The sequence below is a fragment of the Schistocerca serialis genome, chromosome 6 (genome assembly GCF_023864345.2).
Source record: "Schistocerca serialis cubense isolate TAMUIC-IGC-003099 chromosome 6, iqSchSeri2.2, whole genome shotgun sequence".
NCBI classification, from domain to species: Eukaryota; Metazoa; Arthropoda; class Insecta; order Orthoptera; family Acrididae; genus Schistocerca; species Schistocerca serialis.
The window spans coordinates 291,523,832-291,541,461 of NC_064643.1; the positions used below are offsets into that span (position 1 = coordinate 291,523,832).

General features: G+C 36.2%; 1 protein-coding gene across 1 annotated transcript in view; it reads left to right on the forward strand.

The window, feature by feature from the left end:
- LOC126484414 (collagen alpha-2(IV) chain) overlaps positions 1 to 17,006 on the forward strand; it is a 277,927-nt gene extending 260,921 nt beyond the window's left edge. The window contains exons 28-31 of the mRNA XM_050107923.1: positions 7,819 to 8,020; positions 12,437 to 12,608; positions 12,749 to 12,863; positions 15,419 to 17,006. Coding sequence (XP_049963880.1) covers positions 7,819 to 8,020; positions 12,437 to 12,608; positions 12,749 to 12,863; positions 15,419 to 15,676 — 747 coding nt within the window. The 3' untranslated portion in view covers positions 15,677 to 17,006. The remainder of the gene's footprint in view (positions 1 to 7,818; positions 8,021 to 12,436; positions 12,609 to 12,748; positions 12,864 to 15,418) is intronic.
- Positions 17,007 to 17,630: the final 624 nt, after the last annotated feature.

Here is a 17,630-nt window from a genome sequence, read left to right on the forward strand (position 1 = left end):
GCCCATGATGTGTAGAACGTCATGAGAAAAGGAGAAGCTAAGTTTCATACATGTGATGGTTTCTAAAACCTTGCTGATTTGTGGACAGAATGTTTTCTGTCTCAAGGAAATTTATTATATTCAAATAGGGGATATATTCAAGAATTCTGCAGCAAACCATTGTGAAGTATAGTGGTCCATAATTTTGCAGGTTCATTGTCTTACCTTTCTTATGTACAGGAATGACGGGCACTTTTTTCCAGTCACTTGAGATTTCATGCTGGGCTAGACATTCATAATTAATGCAAGCTAAGTAAGAGGCTGATGCCATAAAGTACTCTTTGTAAAACCAAATTGGAGTTCCAATCAGACCTGGTGACTTATTTGTTTTCAAATCTTCCAGTTGCTTCTATATACCAGGGATGCCTATTACTCCATATGGGAATCTGTGCTATTGTCAAATGTGAACTGTCTATATGTTCCTCCTGCATGAATGAATTCTGAAACACAAAATTTAGAACTTCAGCTTTCCTTTAGCTATCTTCCATCATGGCTTCTCAGCAAGATTATTTGCTAAGGTATGATAGTGTCAGATGTGTGCTTCATGTATCAATCTTCTTACAGATGTACAAACGTCCACTTACTTTTGCCTTTCATCATTTGTGTTCTCTTTTGAACCAAGAGTGCAACAGTCATTGCTTCCTCAGCATTTTCCAAATTTTGTTATTAAACCATGGTGGGTCTTTTGTGTCCTTAAAGCACTTACTCAGCTCATACTTCTTCAGAGGGTGATTTGAGTCTGTTTAAACTTTGACCAGAATTCCCCTAAATTCATCATACTAGAACTAAATCATTTCTGTTCACTGTCTGAGTGAAATGCCAACAACTGTTTATCTGTTCTTTGCAGCGGAAGTACTCTCCTGCCCTTCTTGATTGATTTAATAACTACTGTAGTAACCACTGTTGCTATGATGACATCCTGATCACTAATCCCTGTTAGATTAGATTAGATGAGATTAATACTAGTTCCATGGATCATGAATACGATATTTCGTAATGATGTGGAACGAGTCGAATTTTCTAATACATAACATAATTAGGTTAATTTAACAACATACTTAAGTTAATATAACAACTTTATTTTTTTTGTGTGTTTTTTGTTTTTCTTTATTTTTTATTTTTATTTTTTTTTATTTTTTAAATATTTTTTTTCTTTTTTTTCTTAATTTATATCTAAAAATTCCTCTATGGAATAGAAGGAGTTGTCATTCAGAAATTCTTTTAATTTCTTCTTAAATACTTGTTGGTTATCTGTCAGACTTTTGATACTATTTGGTAAGTGACCAAAGACTTTAGAGCCAGTATAATTCACCCCTTTCTGTGCCAAAGTTAGATTTAATCTTGAATAGTGAAGATCATCCTTTCTCCTAGTATTGTAGTTATGCACACTGCTATTACTTTTGAATTGGGTTTGGTTGTTAATAACAAATTTCATAAGAGAGTATATATACTGAGAAGCTACTGTGAATATCCCTAGATCCTTAAATAAATGTCTGCAGGATGATCTTGGGTGGACTCCAGCTATTATTCTGATTACACGCTTTTGTGCAATAAATACTTTATTCCTCAGTGATGAATTCCCCCAAAATATGATGCCATATGAAAGCAATGAGTGAAAATAGGCGTAGTAAGCTAATTTACTAAGATGTTTATCACCAAAATTTGCAATGACCCTTATTGCATAAGTAGCTGAACTCAAACATTTCAGCAGATCATCAATGTGTTTCTTCCAATTTAATCTCTCATCAATGGACACATCTAAAAATTTGGAATATTCTACCTTAGCTATATGCTTCTGATTAAGGTCTATATTTATTAATGGCGTCATACCATTCCCTGTACGGAACTGTATGTACTGTGTCTTATCAAAATTCAGTGAGAGTCCATTTACAAGGAACCACTTAGTAATTTTCTGAAAGACAGTATTGACAATTTCATCAGTTAATTCTTGTTTCTCAGGTGTGATTACTATACTTGTATCATCAGCAAAGAGAACTAACTTTGCCTCTTCATGAATATAGAATGGCAAGTCATTAATATATAATAAGAACAACAAAGGACCCAAGACTGACCCTTGTGGAACCCCATTCTTGATAGTTCCCCAGTTTGAGGAATGTGCTGATCTTTGCATGTTACGAGAACTACTTATTTCAACTTTCTGCACTCTTCCAGTTAGGTACGAATTAAACCATTTGTGCACTGCCCCACTCATGCCACAATACTTGAGCTTGTCTAGCAGAATTTCATGATTTACACAATCAAAAGCCTTTGAGAGATCACAAAAAAATCCCAATGGGTGGTGTTCGGTTATTCAGATCATTCAAAATTTGACTGGTGAAAGCATATATGGCATTTTCTGTTGAAAAACCTTTCTGGAAACCAAACTGACATTTTGTTAGTACTTCATTTTTACAGATATGTGAAGCTACTCTTGAATACATTACTTTCTCAAAAATTTTGGATAAAGCTGTTAGAAGGGAGATTGGACGGTAATTGTTGACATCAGATCTATCCCCCTTTTTATGCAAAGGTATAACAATAGCATATTTCAGTCTATCAGGGAAAATGCCCTGTTCCAGAGAGCTATTACACAGGTGGCTGAGAATCTTACTTATCTGTTGAGAACAAGCTTTTAGTATTTTGCTGGAAATGCCATCAATTCCATGTGAGTTTTTGCTTTTAAGCAAGTTTATTATTTTCCTAATTTCAGAGGGAGAAGTGGGTGAGATTTCAATTGTATCAAATTGCATAGGTATGGCCTCTTCCATTAACAGCCTAGCATCTTCTAATGAACACCTGGATCCTACTATATCCACAAGATTTAGAAAATGATTATTAAAAATATTTTCAACTTCTGACTTTTTGTTCATAAAGTTTTCATTCAATTTGATGGTAATACTGTCTTCCTCTGCTCTTGGTTGACCTGTTTCTCTTTTAATAATATTCGAAATTGTTTTAATTTTATTATCAGTTGCTGATTTCAGACATGATACACATACTCCTGGATTTTTTAATAACTTTTCTTAATATAACACAGTAGTTTTTATAACTTTTGATAGTTTCTGGGTCACTACTCTTTCTTGCTGTCAGATACATTTCCCTTTTTCGGTTACAGGATATTTTTATACCCTTAGTAAGCCATGGTTTGTTACAAGGTTTCTTACGAGTATATTTAACTATTTTCTTGGGGAAGCAGTTTTCAAATGCATTTACAAAAATGTCATGAAATAAATTATATTTTAAATTGGCATCAGGTTCACGGTACACCTCATCCCAGTCTAACTGCTGTAGGCTTTCCCTGAAATTTGCAATTGTTAAATCGTTGACTGAACGTACTACTTTGGAGGACTGTTTAGTATTGCTGAATGGTGCTATGTCATATATTGTAACTAGCTGTGCACCATGATCAGAAAGACCATTCTCAACAGGCTGAGCATTTATCTGGTTAAACTTATCTTGGTCTATAAAGAAGTTATCTATCAGTGAGCTGCTATCCTTTACCACCCGAGTAGGAAAATCAATAACGGGTGTCAAATTGAAAGAACCGAGTAATACTTCAAGATCATTTTTCCTATTACCCTCTTTCAGAGAATCTACATTGAAGTCCCCACAAATAATAATTTGCTTCCCCCTGTCTGACAGATAGCACAACAAGGAGTCCAAATTTTTCAGAAATAGATGAAAATTTCCTGATGGGGACCTATATACAGTTACAATTATAAATGTGCCTTTATTTAATTTAAGCTCACAGGCACATGCTTCTATATGTTTCTCTACACAAAACTCTTTTGTTTCTATACTTTTTGCACAATGATAACTTTTGACATATATGGCAACTCCTCCTTTCTCCATATTTTCTCTCATTACATGTCTCTTTATTGACACCACTGATAAAGTCTGTCCTGTGTGTAGCTGCAAGGTCTAAAATATTTCCACTGTGTGTGGGCTCTTGATCTAACTGCTCAAGACAATTTTCAGAAAATGTATTCAGTAGCACTCACGGAGCTAATGAAGCTTTTGTTGAGAACCTCCACTTGAAGCAAAAGGAACTGATGAACTTTGGCAAAAATGCTGCAAATTGTGAGCTTAGCTTTGCACCCTGCATGGAAGGCCAGTAGTTTTCACCACTTCCACCAGTTGCCCATATGAAACGTTAATGACCTCAGATCCAAAGTGACAGGTGTCTTTGGTGCCAATGTGAGCCACAACTTGGAGATGACTGCACCCTGCATGCTGGATAGCCACAGAAAAAGCCTCCTCCATATCTCAGATTGGGCCCTCCCAGTAGACAGACTGGCCTCACATCAACTTTCTTTCTAGTCCTGAATGCTATTTGCCTAAGGGGCTGCATAATAGCCCTTACATTGGAGCTTCCCCCCCCCTCCCCCCCCCCCCCCCCCATATGTCTACTAGGACCCTGCTGAAGGAGTGGCTGGCCATCAATCCATTCACAGGGTGAATGGGCAAGACTAGATGATCAGGTTCCACATTGACCCACCACCTTGAGTGACCCAAATGTTTTACCACCTGCCACTCAGCCAGTGGTGAGGTCAGATCCATCGTGACAAGTAAACTTGAAAGTACCCCGGCAGCAGGGACCATGAACTAAACAAGCAAAACCTGAGGTGTCCCATGCAATATGCCAAACTCTCCACCACTAGTACACTCCGAGACAGCAGCCTGAAAATGCTGACCTTAGCCAAAAGCACCTTCAGCTGTTTGTGAATTGCAGCCAGCTCATCTTGCATCCACACACAGCGTGCACACATGCTATCCATCTCATCACAACTAACTTAAGAAGTAAACTGTAACAGTACACAGAGAAACTAAATATGCAACTTGCTACAATCCTGACATGTCACAAATGCAGACTGCCACCTTACTGAGCTGTGTTGTTGGCTATTCAAAAGAAATGACAACTGCACTACAGACTGCCTGAATTTATACTTTACACTTATATAAACGTGAGATTACACCTCTTAAACAGAATAACATGCACATAATTTAAGACTTAAACTGTAAAGAAAACACAGAAAAAGTTAAATACTCAACTTGCTGCTCCATGGTTAGTAACAAGTCACATTGCCAGCTTTTTAGAGAAACAATACACTGATACCATCTCTGGCCTTACATTAACAGGCATGTATCATTTTTCTTTACTACAGTCAAACAGTGGAAAATCCAGGATGGACTGTAACAATATTATGGAAAGGAAAGTTGCCACTCACCATATAGCAGAGATGCTGAGTCATAGATTGGCACAACAAAAAGACTGTTCCAAATAAAGCTTTCGGCCTATACAGTTGATGGCTACGGTTGCCTTGGACTGCAGTCACATGTGTGTGTGTGTGTGTGTGTGTGTGTGTGTGTGTGTGTGTGTGTGTGTGTGTGTGTGTGTGTCATCCATTTTTGATGAAGGCCTTTATGAGCTGAAAGCTTTATTTGGAAGAGTCTTCTCGTTGTGCCTATCTGCGATTCAGCATCTCCAGTATATAGTGAGTGGCCACTTTACTTTTGTTTATTACAGTCTTTTTAAATCTCAACACTGAAACATGAACTATTAAATACACATTGTAAACAAATAAAGCTAATTACCTTGAAGCACTATGACACAGAGAACACATAGTATTTAACTGAATTGATTAACAATATACAAGGTGCTTAAATAATGAGTGTAGGCTACACATCTTGGCACTGGTGGAAGGGGTGGTGATAGATCTTTAATAATCAGGTTTTTACTGAGAATAATTAAATGTCAGGCACTAGTCAAAGATAAGGTTCATACATTTGTCAGTTACATGTAATAATCAGTTTAGTAAAATGATTTAAGAAAATATAGTGCAGCGGTGTATTTCTGAACATGAAAGAGCGTGAATTAATTACATAAAAAGCAAGCTTACCTATTGTGTAGAAAACATTTGCACAGAGATTGTTATAACTGTAATGTCTGCTGTGTTGTGATCTGAGTCATTGCTGATATGTCAGTCAGCGAAATAGCTGCAATAACAATTTTAGACTGGTTACATGTGTAACAAATGTAATAAAGTTCTTATTTTTAACAATTCTGAAGAATGCCGCATAACCTAAACATCACAAAGAAACATAAAATGACAATCTGTGTAAGCAATAAGGTAATAACTTATCATTGCAGTCTCTGTCCATCTCCTTAGCTGAGTGGTCAGTGTGTGTGACTGCAATGCAATGGGCCAGTTTGGATTCCCGGGTGAGTCAGAGATTTTCTTCACTCGGAACTGGATGTTGGGTTGTCCTCATCATCATGTCATGATCATCAACATGCAAGTCACTCAATGTGATGTCAACTGAGAAGACTTGCAACTTGGCAGCCAAACCTTCTTATTTTTAACAATTCTGAAGAATGCCGCATAACCTAAACATCACAAAGAAACATAAAATGACAATCTGTGTAAGCAATAAGGTAATAACTTATCATTGCAGTCTCTGTCCATCTCCTTAGCTGAGTGGTCAGTGTGTGTGACTGCAAAGCAATGGGCCAGTTTTGATTCCCGGGTGAGTCAGAGATTTTCTTCACTCGGAACTGGATGTTGGGTTGTCCTCATCATCATGTCATGATCATCAACATGCAAGTCACTCAATGTGATGTCAACTGAAAAGACTTGCAACTTGGCATCCAAACCTGTGGCCATCAGTGCCATGCAATCATTTCATTTTGCTGTAGTCTCTGAGAGATATTTGTCTAAATAGACTTGTGACTGAACTGATGAGTTTTCAGAGTGCAGATTATTATCCAGAGAGAAGAATAATAGCCAATTACCATGAGATGTGTCTTAAGGAAATGTGACGTAACAATAGTTGTTTTGTAATTTGCATTTATGGCTTGGTAATAATATCGTTATTATCCATGCTCTTTATTAATATAGATATCCTTGACAATATGTTAGACTAAAGTAGTATTTTATAAATTACTTTCAATTTGACATTCTGAAGATTTCAGTCTAGCCTTGAAGAAATTGTTAACATAACTACAGAATAATTTTAAACTGTAATTTACGGATAAAAAATAGGTTGGAAATTGTAGAGCTTGAGTTTTGGTGACTCACAAATCAAACTGGTAATGGGTTTATACATATCTGGGAATAAAAATGCAACCTGTTATGAATCGGAATGTAAATGTAAGCTGTATTTTAGGTAATTCAAATGATGGGCTTTTGTTCATTTTTGGTGTATTATGAAATTGCAGCTTCTTTGTGAAACAGAAATTTCAAATGAATTATTCACTGAATATATCCTGCAGTATTGCTTGGAGTGGATCTATATTAAATAAACTAAGAGAATCTCAGACAGAACAACACAAATTGTTACTTTTGTTCAAATAATTTAGTCCTGAATTACATTAAAAGAAAGATGTTAGTTACATCCTGAAACTTTCTGATCAGAATGATATAATCATATTTCTGCAATGAATTTAATAGAATACAGAGATATAACATATGGCTCATGTATGGACTCCAAGATTTTGTTAAAATATTGGATGCACAAAAATATATTGTCTTCTATGTAGGCTCCATGCATGACTCAAATAAGGAGAATGTGCCACAATAAAAGATATCCTCTGTCAGTCATTCACATTTTTAACTACATGTGTGGTAGTAGAAACACAGTTTCAATCCACCAGTGTCTAAAAACATAACTATTAAGCTTATTTTACAGAAAAAGAACTTTGCATGTAGCCTGTATTATCAGCTAACCAATTAAGGATAAAAATATCAATGTATGTTATGATTGTGACATCTTCTACAGGGAGAACGTGGAGATCCCGGACCAAAAGGTGATGCTGGATTGCCTTGTGAACAACAGCCTGATTACCTGACTGGTATTCTGTTGGTGAGGCATAGTCAGACAACCCAGATTCCACAATGTGAGCCTGGACATGTCAAGCTGTGGGATGGTTACAGTCTTCTGTATATTGAAGGAAATGAAAAAGCACATCACCAAGATCTTGGTAAATATTTATCACTAGTTTAATAACACTAATATTTAGTTAACTCATGCACTTTTTGTGTCTTTGACTAGCTTGATATGTTTTTAACACAATTTGCCTCTTCATCTGTTTTTATATCCATTGTAAATCTTTATGAAGAGCATGGCAGAGAGTACTTCCCACTGTACCCCTTTGTCATGATTTCTTCTTGTTCCATTCACATATGAAGTGTGGGAAGAATGACTGCATAAATTCCTCTGTCCATACTGTAGTTAGTGTCGTCTTGACTTTGTGAGTCCCATAAGAGTGCTATGCTGTTGCATATTCCTAGATTCCTCACACTAGCATCTCAAATCCTTGTAAGTATTCTTCAGCATGTCTGTGACACTCTTCCATGCATCAAAGAATCTTGTGACTATTCACAGTGCCCTCCTTTGTATGTGTTCAATATCCTCTGTCAATCCGGTTTGGTTTGGATCCCAAACACTTGAGCAATATTCTAGGATATGTTGCATGGGAGTTTTGTAAACACTCTCCTTTGTAGATTGATTGAATTTTCCCACTGTACTACCACTGAATGAAAGTCTGTCACCAGTTTTAACTGTGACTGAGAAAATGTGACTATTCCACTTAATATCCCTATACATTGTTACACCCAAGTACTTGTATGGGCTGATTGTTTCTAATGGTGTCTCATTGATACTGTAGTCAAAGAATACTATGTTTCTGCCTTTAGTGAAGTGCACAGTTTTCAATTTCTGAACTTTTAAGGCAAGTTGTCATCCTTTGTACTACTTTGTAAGCTTACTAAGATTTGACTGTATGTATGTGCACCTTCATCACTGATCACTGTATCATGTTCGAAAAGTCTGAGGTTGGTATTAATATTGTCTACCTGGTCATTAATACACAACAAGAATAGTAATGGTCCCAACACACATGCCTTGGACACACCTAAGGTTACAGTAGGCAGTTAAGAGAAATGGCTGTGAGGGTTGAGGTGGGGAACGGGGGGCAGTTCTTCCCCCAGTTTCCTTCTACCACATGGCTATTGAGAATATTGCTTTACCAGGCAACTTCATTGTCACCCTTGTTGCATTTCATTGTTTTCTGTTTATGGTCTGCCTGTGTCTTTTATTTTTTAAATAGAGCACCAGTGAGAAAAAGGAAAATTCTAATGAAATGTGCATGCAGACATCACATCCACACTGAAAGCAAGTTATGATCAAGAAGATCCTATTCTTGCTGCTGTTTCTAATGAATAAAATGAAAAATATGTCCTAATGAAAAAATACATTTCAGTAGTTGCATAGACAGTACCAGAGTTAATAATTACTCAAACAGCATGTGTAGTGCTTATACATGCAAATGGACAATTTTAACAACATTATTTTGGAAGTATCATTGCATTGAAGAAGTGAGATAATTCAAAATACGTACATTGCTTGAACCTCTTCCAGATACAGTTACAATGCTGATGTAATTGCAATCATGAAAACTTTTTTAGACCAGCACTTACTATCATGTCTAGGGCATATAACAATGCCGACAGCGAGTGACCGCCACATTCCTGTCATGCGCATTCTTCTCAGCTGAGGACAGTACTCCTACATCTGTTGATGACTCTCATTTTAAGGTAACATGCTGAGTCCTCCCTACCTTAAAATCCTCAATCCAATCCCCCTGTATGATTAGACTTAAGTGCTGGTGTCACACTCAGTAAAATGCTTTTCAAAAGTCAAGAAAATTGCACACATTTTATAACCGTGATCCATTGGCTTTTGGGATGTCATGTGATAAAAGTATGAGTTGAACTCTCTTTTCTTCAGTGGCTTTGGCTGTATGGAAGCTGATTCTCAAAAATATTTCAGCACCCAAATAAATGCTGATGCATCTGAGAACTGCCCTACCAATCTTGCTTTCAAGTAACTATCGTGTGCTGTTGTGAGTCTGTAGATTTTCCCAGCATCTTACATGTTTATGCTCTTCATGGGTATGCTGCCGGATATGATCATCTTCACTACACAATATTTTGGCGATCCATCTGGCCGCCATCTTCAGGTGCGATTGCTGAGTACACAATCATGCCGGAACTGAATTAACATCAGAAATGGTGGCTTCTTTATACCCTGGATCCAGACCACTGCACCTGCACGAGAAGTGGAAGAGTTGCCCCCTGTGAAGTAAAGAGATGCAGCACCACCATCAGTAGAAACTGGTGAAAGTGTTAAATCGCAAATTAAAATGCAGCAGGTCAAAAACCAGACCGTTGTTGTTTTATATCAGATAAAATAGGGTTCCGTATCTTGCTTAAAGAAAAATCTTTATCTCTATTAATAATGTCATCAGATAATTGAATTTTGATGGATTCCCTGAGCACACTATCACGGTAATTAGAAGCCAGAACAATAATTTGCATATCTTTAAACGACATGTTGTGCCCTTCTCTGAGACAATGTTTGGCAACGGAAGATTTTTCAGGCTGGAGCAAACGTATGTGACACTGATGTTCCACAAGACCTTTTCACTTATTAAGAAGAGCAGCCTGCCAAAGGATGCCATCAAAAACCTTCATCCAGGGTCGGCAGTACTGCCCAGGTTGTATGGTTTACCAAAGGTGCATAAAACTGGAACTCCTATTCGTCCTATCGTTAGTAATTTGGGCACTCCTACTTATAATTTAGCTAAATATCTTACTTCCATCCTCAGCCCTTACATTTGGAAATGTGAACATCATTTATCCATCTCAGCTGATTTCATTCAATGGTTGAAGCTTTATGCAGTGGAACATCTGACCTTTTAATTAGTTTTGATGTGGTTTGTCTTTTCATCCAGGTACCTTCAGAAGAGTCCTTGTTAATTTGTCAACTTTTGGATGATAAAACTACTGAGCTGTGTCACCTCGTGTTATCGTCAACATATTTTTTGAACAAACTGATGGTGTGGTTATGGGGAGTCCTCTTTCCCCTGTTGTCACCAATCTTTTTATGGAAGATTTTGAAGATATCTTCTCTTCAACCTACATGTTTTTCTCCAAAAAATGGATAATATTTTCATTGTTTGGCCACATGGAATGGAAGCTCTTAATCGGTTTGTAGATCATTTTAACTGTCTTCATCCACACATCAAATTTTCAATGGAAACTGAAAAAGATGGCAAATTACCATTTTTGGGTGTTCTAGTACACAAAAAAGAAAATACTACCTTGGGACATGGCGTATACTATAAACCCACACATACAGACCGCTATCGTCATTCTGCTAGTTGTCGTCCACCACATCAGTGCATGGGAGTTCTACGTACATTGGTCAAGAGGGCTTATGCCATCTCTGATTCCAAAAATTTGACACTGGAATTGGATCATCTTAAGGCTGTCTTCAAGCTCAAAGGATATATCAATCATCAAATTAATCACGCTTTTCAGTTTGGACCATCAGGTGAAGCAGTGCTGGACACTAGTAAATCAATTCCTTTCTACCCTTTGCTGGAAGATTTCTTCAAAAATTTCTAGAATTCTCAGTTAATATGATATCAAAAGTGTTCTTTTGTCTTTGGCCAAGGCTAGAGCCCTGTTTGAATCTGTTAAAGATGATATGGGATTGAGAAAGCCTGGAGTTTATAAAATTCCTTGTCATTGTGGAAAGGCCTATATTGGCAGACTATTCACGCTGTTCATGACCAATGTGTGGAACATCATCACCACATACGTTTGCTCCAACCTGAAAACTCTGCTGTCATCAAACATTGTCTCAATGAGGGACATAACATGTCATTTAAAGAGATACAAATTATTGCTCTGGCTTCTCGTTACTCGGATTGTGTACATCTTAATTTGCGATTTATCACTTTCTCCAGTTTCTACTGCCAGTGGCGCTGCATTTCTTCGCTTCGCAGGGGGCAGCTCTTCCCCTTCGCATGCAGACACAATGGCATGGACCCAGGGTATAAAGGAGCCACTGTTTCTGATGTTCATTCAGTTCTGGCATGATCGTGTACTCAGCAATCGCACCTGAAGATGGCGGCCAGATGGATCGCCGAAATATCGTGTAGTGAAGACAATCATGTCCGGCAGCACACCCATGAAGAGAATAAGCATCTTGTGCTGTTGTTTCCCATCCTACCCTAAACAGAAAACGTGCCTTCAAAATAAGGAAAACATTCTAATGTACAATACCAAGTGAATTTTCAGGTTTTCAAGGTGTATGAATTATATTTTGTGCATGCAGCCATGCAAATTCTATCTCTTCTGGAATTTTCTTGGCTGCTTACCTTCAATTTAATGGATTTCACAAAACCATCATGGACAAAAATCTATAAATCAACTTATTTGTGAATCATTTGTATTCCCTAAATCGCAGTTTGAAATGAGATTAGCATTGCCACAAATATTTTCAGATTCCTAAAAATTTCATTTAATGTAACTTTTTCCTTCAAAAGGTTTTGCTGGATCCTGTGTGAAGAAATTCAGCACAATGCCATTTTTGTTCTGTGATTTTAATGATGTGTGTAACTATGCCAGTCGCAATGATAAGTCTTACTGGCTATCTACAAATGAGGCCATACCAATGATGCCTGTAGAAGAGAGTGCTATTCGGCAGTTCATTTCAAGGTCAGTAAGAATTTGGGACTTCTATCCACAATAGAAATAGCAAATAAGAATTGCACAGATATTTTTATAAGGTAGTAAACACTTAAAACACCTATTATTTTGTTTTTATTGCTGTTTATTATCATTTCTTGTCCATACAGGTGTGTTGTCTGTGAAGCTCCAGCAAATATAATAGCTGTCCACAGTCAATCTGACACAGTACCAGAATGTCCATTTGGTTGGTCTGGACTCTGGATAGGATACAGTTTTGTCATGGTAAGTGTTGTCGGCAGTTTTTAAGTTATTATAATCAGAAAATGATTTGTAGCTTGTTAAATATCAAGTGACTGAGCAGAGAATCAAATAAAATACAAAAAAATTAAAATGTGAATCATAGTAGACAGAGGAAAGGAAAGGAAACGAAAGGTAGAAAAACCCAAAGAGAGACAGAGAAAATTTCCTGGCCAGATATATTCTGGTCTAGAGATTTGTCTTTAAGAGCACAATTGTACTGTCAGTCAATATGTTGTTTTCCCAGTAACAGTACATTCTGAATTCATCTGTAAAAGTAATACTCTTATTTAAGGGTTTACTCAACAGGAATGGACACTGTACCTCACAAGCACCTTTTATTTGCTTAAAACATGTTGCTAATTATAAAAGTTAGAAATATTGCTGTTATTATAAATGAAGGGAATAAATTTGTTAATTTGTTATGAATTTAAAGAAGGTAAGGTTAACACAGTCCGATATACCTTATTAGGTAGTGGAGTGGTTGATGAGCATATGGATTTTTATGCTAACACAGAAGACAGATACATCACAAAAATAGAAAATTCATGATGGAAAAACAAACAGAAATGAGGATAGGCAGATGACTGATTGGTGGTACAGCTTGGATAATCGTGCAAGATTTTGATGTCTTTTAGTCTACGCAGATATCTGCTACTGTGGGAGGAGGTAGGTTAGTGGAGTGGGTGGGTGGGTGGGTGGGGGGGGGGGGGGGGGTATTTTGTGAGACAAGAGAGGAGGTGCCAAAACAAATATAACCTTTGGTAATATCCTCAAAACTTAGAAGAATAAAGAATGGAGACAAAGTAAAAGTGCTTTACTAGACAAATGGCATTATGATACAGTAAGAACAGGTATATCTCAGCCACACTATATTGTAATATTGAGTTCAAGAACTGACAACAATTACAGAAAAACTGAAAAGATTATTTGTTAAACATTCACTTCCAGCAATGGAGCATGAATCTTTGACAAAGCATAGTATATGACTCTTTAGACATCTGATATTATATCTTTGTCTGATGAACAGCTATCACCCAAAATGCCATAAAAACACTTAACAATCATCGGCCAAAGCTGTCAAGATGACCACTAAGGTACAAGAGGAGGCTGCAAAAGTCTGAACAGTTTTATTCTATGATGCTATCACAAATGGTTTGCGACAATATTTAGTTGTTTTCCAGTGAGGTCAAATACATTGCTGTGGAAAACCTATGAGATATTTTGCTCGATAAGTGACTGGACTAAAGATTTCTTGACAGTTGAGCTAAAATGCATTATTTTGGGTGATAGCTGTTCATCAGACAAAGATATAATATCAGATGTCTAAAGAGTCATATACTATGCTAATTTTTGTTCACAGTTATAGTAATGGCCTGACAGAATATGTAAGTTATAATTATGAACTCTTTTTGGATGTTTTGTATTCTGAGAAAGCACTGATAAGACTGAGGTGTGGTAAGTATATTGTCAGCTGCCCTTGAATACAAAAAAACTAAAAATTAATCTGCACTTGATTATTGCTAATTGAAAGACATTGAAACCCACCTGGAGTATTAGAAGGTATGAAGCACAATAATGATGTTAATTTTAGCGTGAGAGTACTCATAGTAGAAGACTTGTTCAGTGGATTCATCTTAAAAAAAAATTACAAGTATTTCTCTCAGCCCATTTCCTCTCAACATTCAACTGATCACATGATTTCCAGCCAAGGTAATAGTGCTGGTAATGGGCTTGTCAGTTCATATGTTTATGTTTGAAAGGTACTGAATCTATCAGAAATAGATCATTTAACAAAAAGCTATACTTTGATTCATAATAAGGAGATGTCATTTAAGAACACATTTTCAGTGTAGGTTGTGTGAAAATATGAGGAAAATCCTGGATAAATTACAGCATGTGGATATATAATGATCTTACAAATCATCCTTGTCATAATATTATGTATTTACTGTGGTTTAGCTGTAATATAAGTTTTTAATAAGGTGAGCAGACATTTAGCAGTGGTATGTTTACACAGGCATAATCAACAAAGTTTAGGACATTGCTTGAACATCCTGTGGTATTTAATGGAAAGATGTGAGGTAATACGTAGTAAAAGTTTCTTTGTATGAGGGAAGAAATAACTTCGACATTTTACTCCTTGCCTTTTACATCACAAAGGGGTGAGCTTCAAATGTATGTGACATGAAATTTGCATGAGAAGTATATCTGAAGATGGTGTGTTATGAAGAAAGAGTACCCGACATGAAAACTTTGGTAACTAGATCATGCTTGAAAGAATTTAACTGAAGCTTTAACACAGAATTTCATGGAATCCATGATTTTTAGTTGTACCAGTTTGTTAGTAATATGATAAGTAAGCACTTCCCAGACTGACAGATTATTGCAGTCTAATAAAAGACATGTGTGTTTTTCATTTATAGGATTTTCTAAGATCTGTTTACTTTTTGTTAAAGCAATAAGAATTTATTTACTTAAATCTTGCTTAAGGATACCATAACAATAACCATGGTACTAATCTGAAACCACATTGACAGCACACTGCAGCTGGGGCTGAAGGCGGTGGACAATCGTTAGCAAGTCCAGGTTCATGCTTGGAAGATTTCCGTGCAACACCCTTCATTGAATGTAATGGAGCTAGGGGCACCTGCCACTACTTTGCCAACAAATTCAGCTTCTGGTTGGCGACAATTGAAGATGCCAACCAGTTCCGCGTGCCCCAGAGCCAGACTCTCAAGGCAGGCACCTTGAGGACAAGAGTGAGTCGGTGCCAGGTCTGCATCAAGAATACGTAGAGCAGCATGTGTAAACAGTTTGCACTCATTGTGTTGTTCTCACTTCTCTGTTTCCATGGCTCCTTCAAGGGGTTTCATGGGATATCATGTGTTCATCTACAGAAAAGAATTCTGCTGAAAGTTGTGATGTGTTCCTTAATGTAGTGATGTGTTATACTTCCATACTTGGAATATGTCCACCACATAGGCTGTTAAGAGGTGTAACAAACTGTATGAAATACATAGTGAAGCATTCAAAGAAAGAACTTTTCTGTGCTTCTTGTAAGATGTCTCTCACTGCATCGTGTTTATATGTGTTGGTGGAAAAAAATTATTGGTGCTATATCACTTTACTGTAGTATATATGTCCTTTTCTCCCATCTCACTCCCATCTCCTTCCTCAAGAAAAGAGGACTGGCACTTCAGACTCAATGTAATTTAACTCATAATGAAATGTGTTATTAAGTTATATATTTATGTTAGTTGAAGTTTCTTGTGTTGTAAATTAAAACCTTTTTCCTAAACAGAATTAAATTTGCGAAAGCTGAATGTTATACTAAACTGCCATAGTATCATATATTATACAAATTTGCTGAGGTAAAGATGCATCAGGTTCTGCCTTGATACTGTGTCAATAAAAGATGCTCTAGTCAACTCATCTGTTATTGTCAATGAAAGTTGAACAAATGATGCATTTATTGTTTGTTAAGATGTTGATGGTGTAATTTAAATAATTCTACAAATGATCTGCCTTCTTTTATTTCTTTTTTTCAATGGAATATCTTACTGACAATAATTATTTTTTTCATTTTCAGAAATTCTGTGACAATGTTCTGTATTTCATGTGCAAGTGTCAGTGGAAAAGTCATACAAAAGTTTTTGTTCATTTGCATTTCAGTTTTTCTTAACCCATATATAAACATTTGTTTTAAGTTTACATACTTCTCTTGATGGATCATCACTGTAACCAACCACTGATAAGTGTTTAAATGTATTATACTGACAATCAGTGTATATTTGTAACTTTATTTTTACAGCTCTTTTGCATTAAAATTATAAATGCTTTCACAACCATGTGTAAGTAATGTGGTGTAATATTACTAGTATTAGAAGCGGATGATGTAAGATGTAATAACTGCCAAGAATGTTTTATTGAGAAATAATTTTAAACATTTACACTCCTTTTTTTATTTCCAAAGAGTGAAATTGGGTGTTATGTGATGTGAAGATCAGTAAGTTTCTGTATGTGTGTAAATGATAGTATAATGTTTAAGACTCCTTACTTTGTAATGTATATTGTCTGAAAACACTGCCAATTTGTAACATAAATTAAAAACAATGTTTTAAAATACTTGAGTGTTATTATTTTACACCAGAGAACAGAACGATTTTGTACTATATAATTCAAAAGACAGAACTGTTGGACAAATATAGTTACCCTTGAAAAGGATACTAGCAAAGTAAAATACTACAGCTTGGATAAATCTGTGGATCTGAACAAACACCGTTGGAGTATCTCTCATCAAAACATATTAAGACAAGAAATAAAATGGACAAACTTCTAATCCCAAATAAGAAAAGTGATACGGTAAATGCAGTATCAGTAGTTATTTATATTTATGTAAACATCTGTTGAAAATCACTGAAATTGAAGAGATACCTCTAACGGACATGATTTAATGCTGTGTTACAATAGAACTAGGAAAGAGGAAGTGTTGCAATATACACAAAAATTGTTTAGTGTATATTGGGCTGAACATACTTTTTTTAATTTCTTTGTTACAACAGTAGATTTGGAGAAACACAAGCTAGTAGTACTGATAGGTTTCGAAATGACAGCAGAAAAAAAATTAAAAAAGGTCATTAGTGTGGGAGAGTAATAGCAATGTTATACTCTCATTATCTGCAGCTATTTTCTATTTGGTAGTGCTGATTAAGATCTCCTAGAATTGTTATGCCCACCTTTGGACTATTT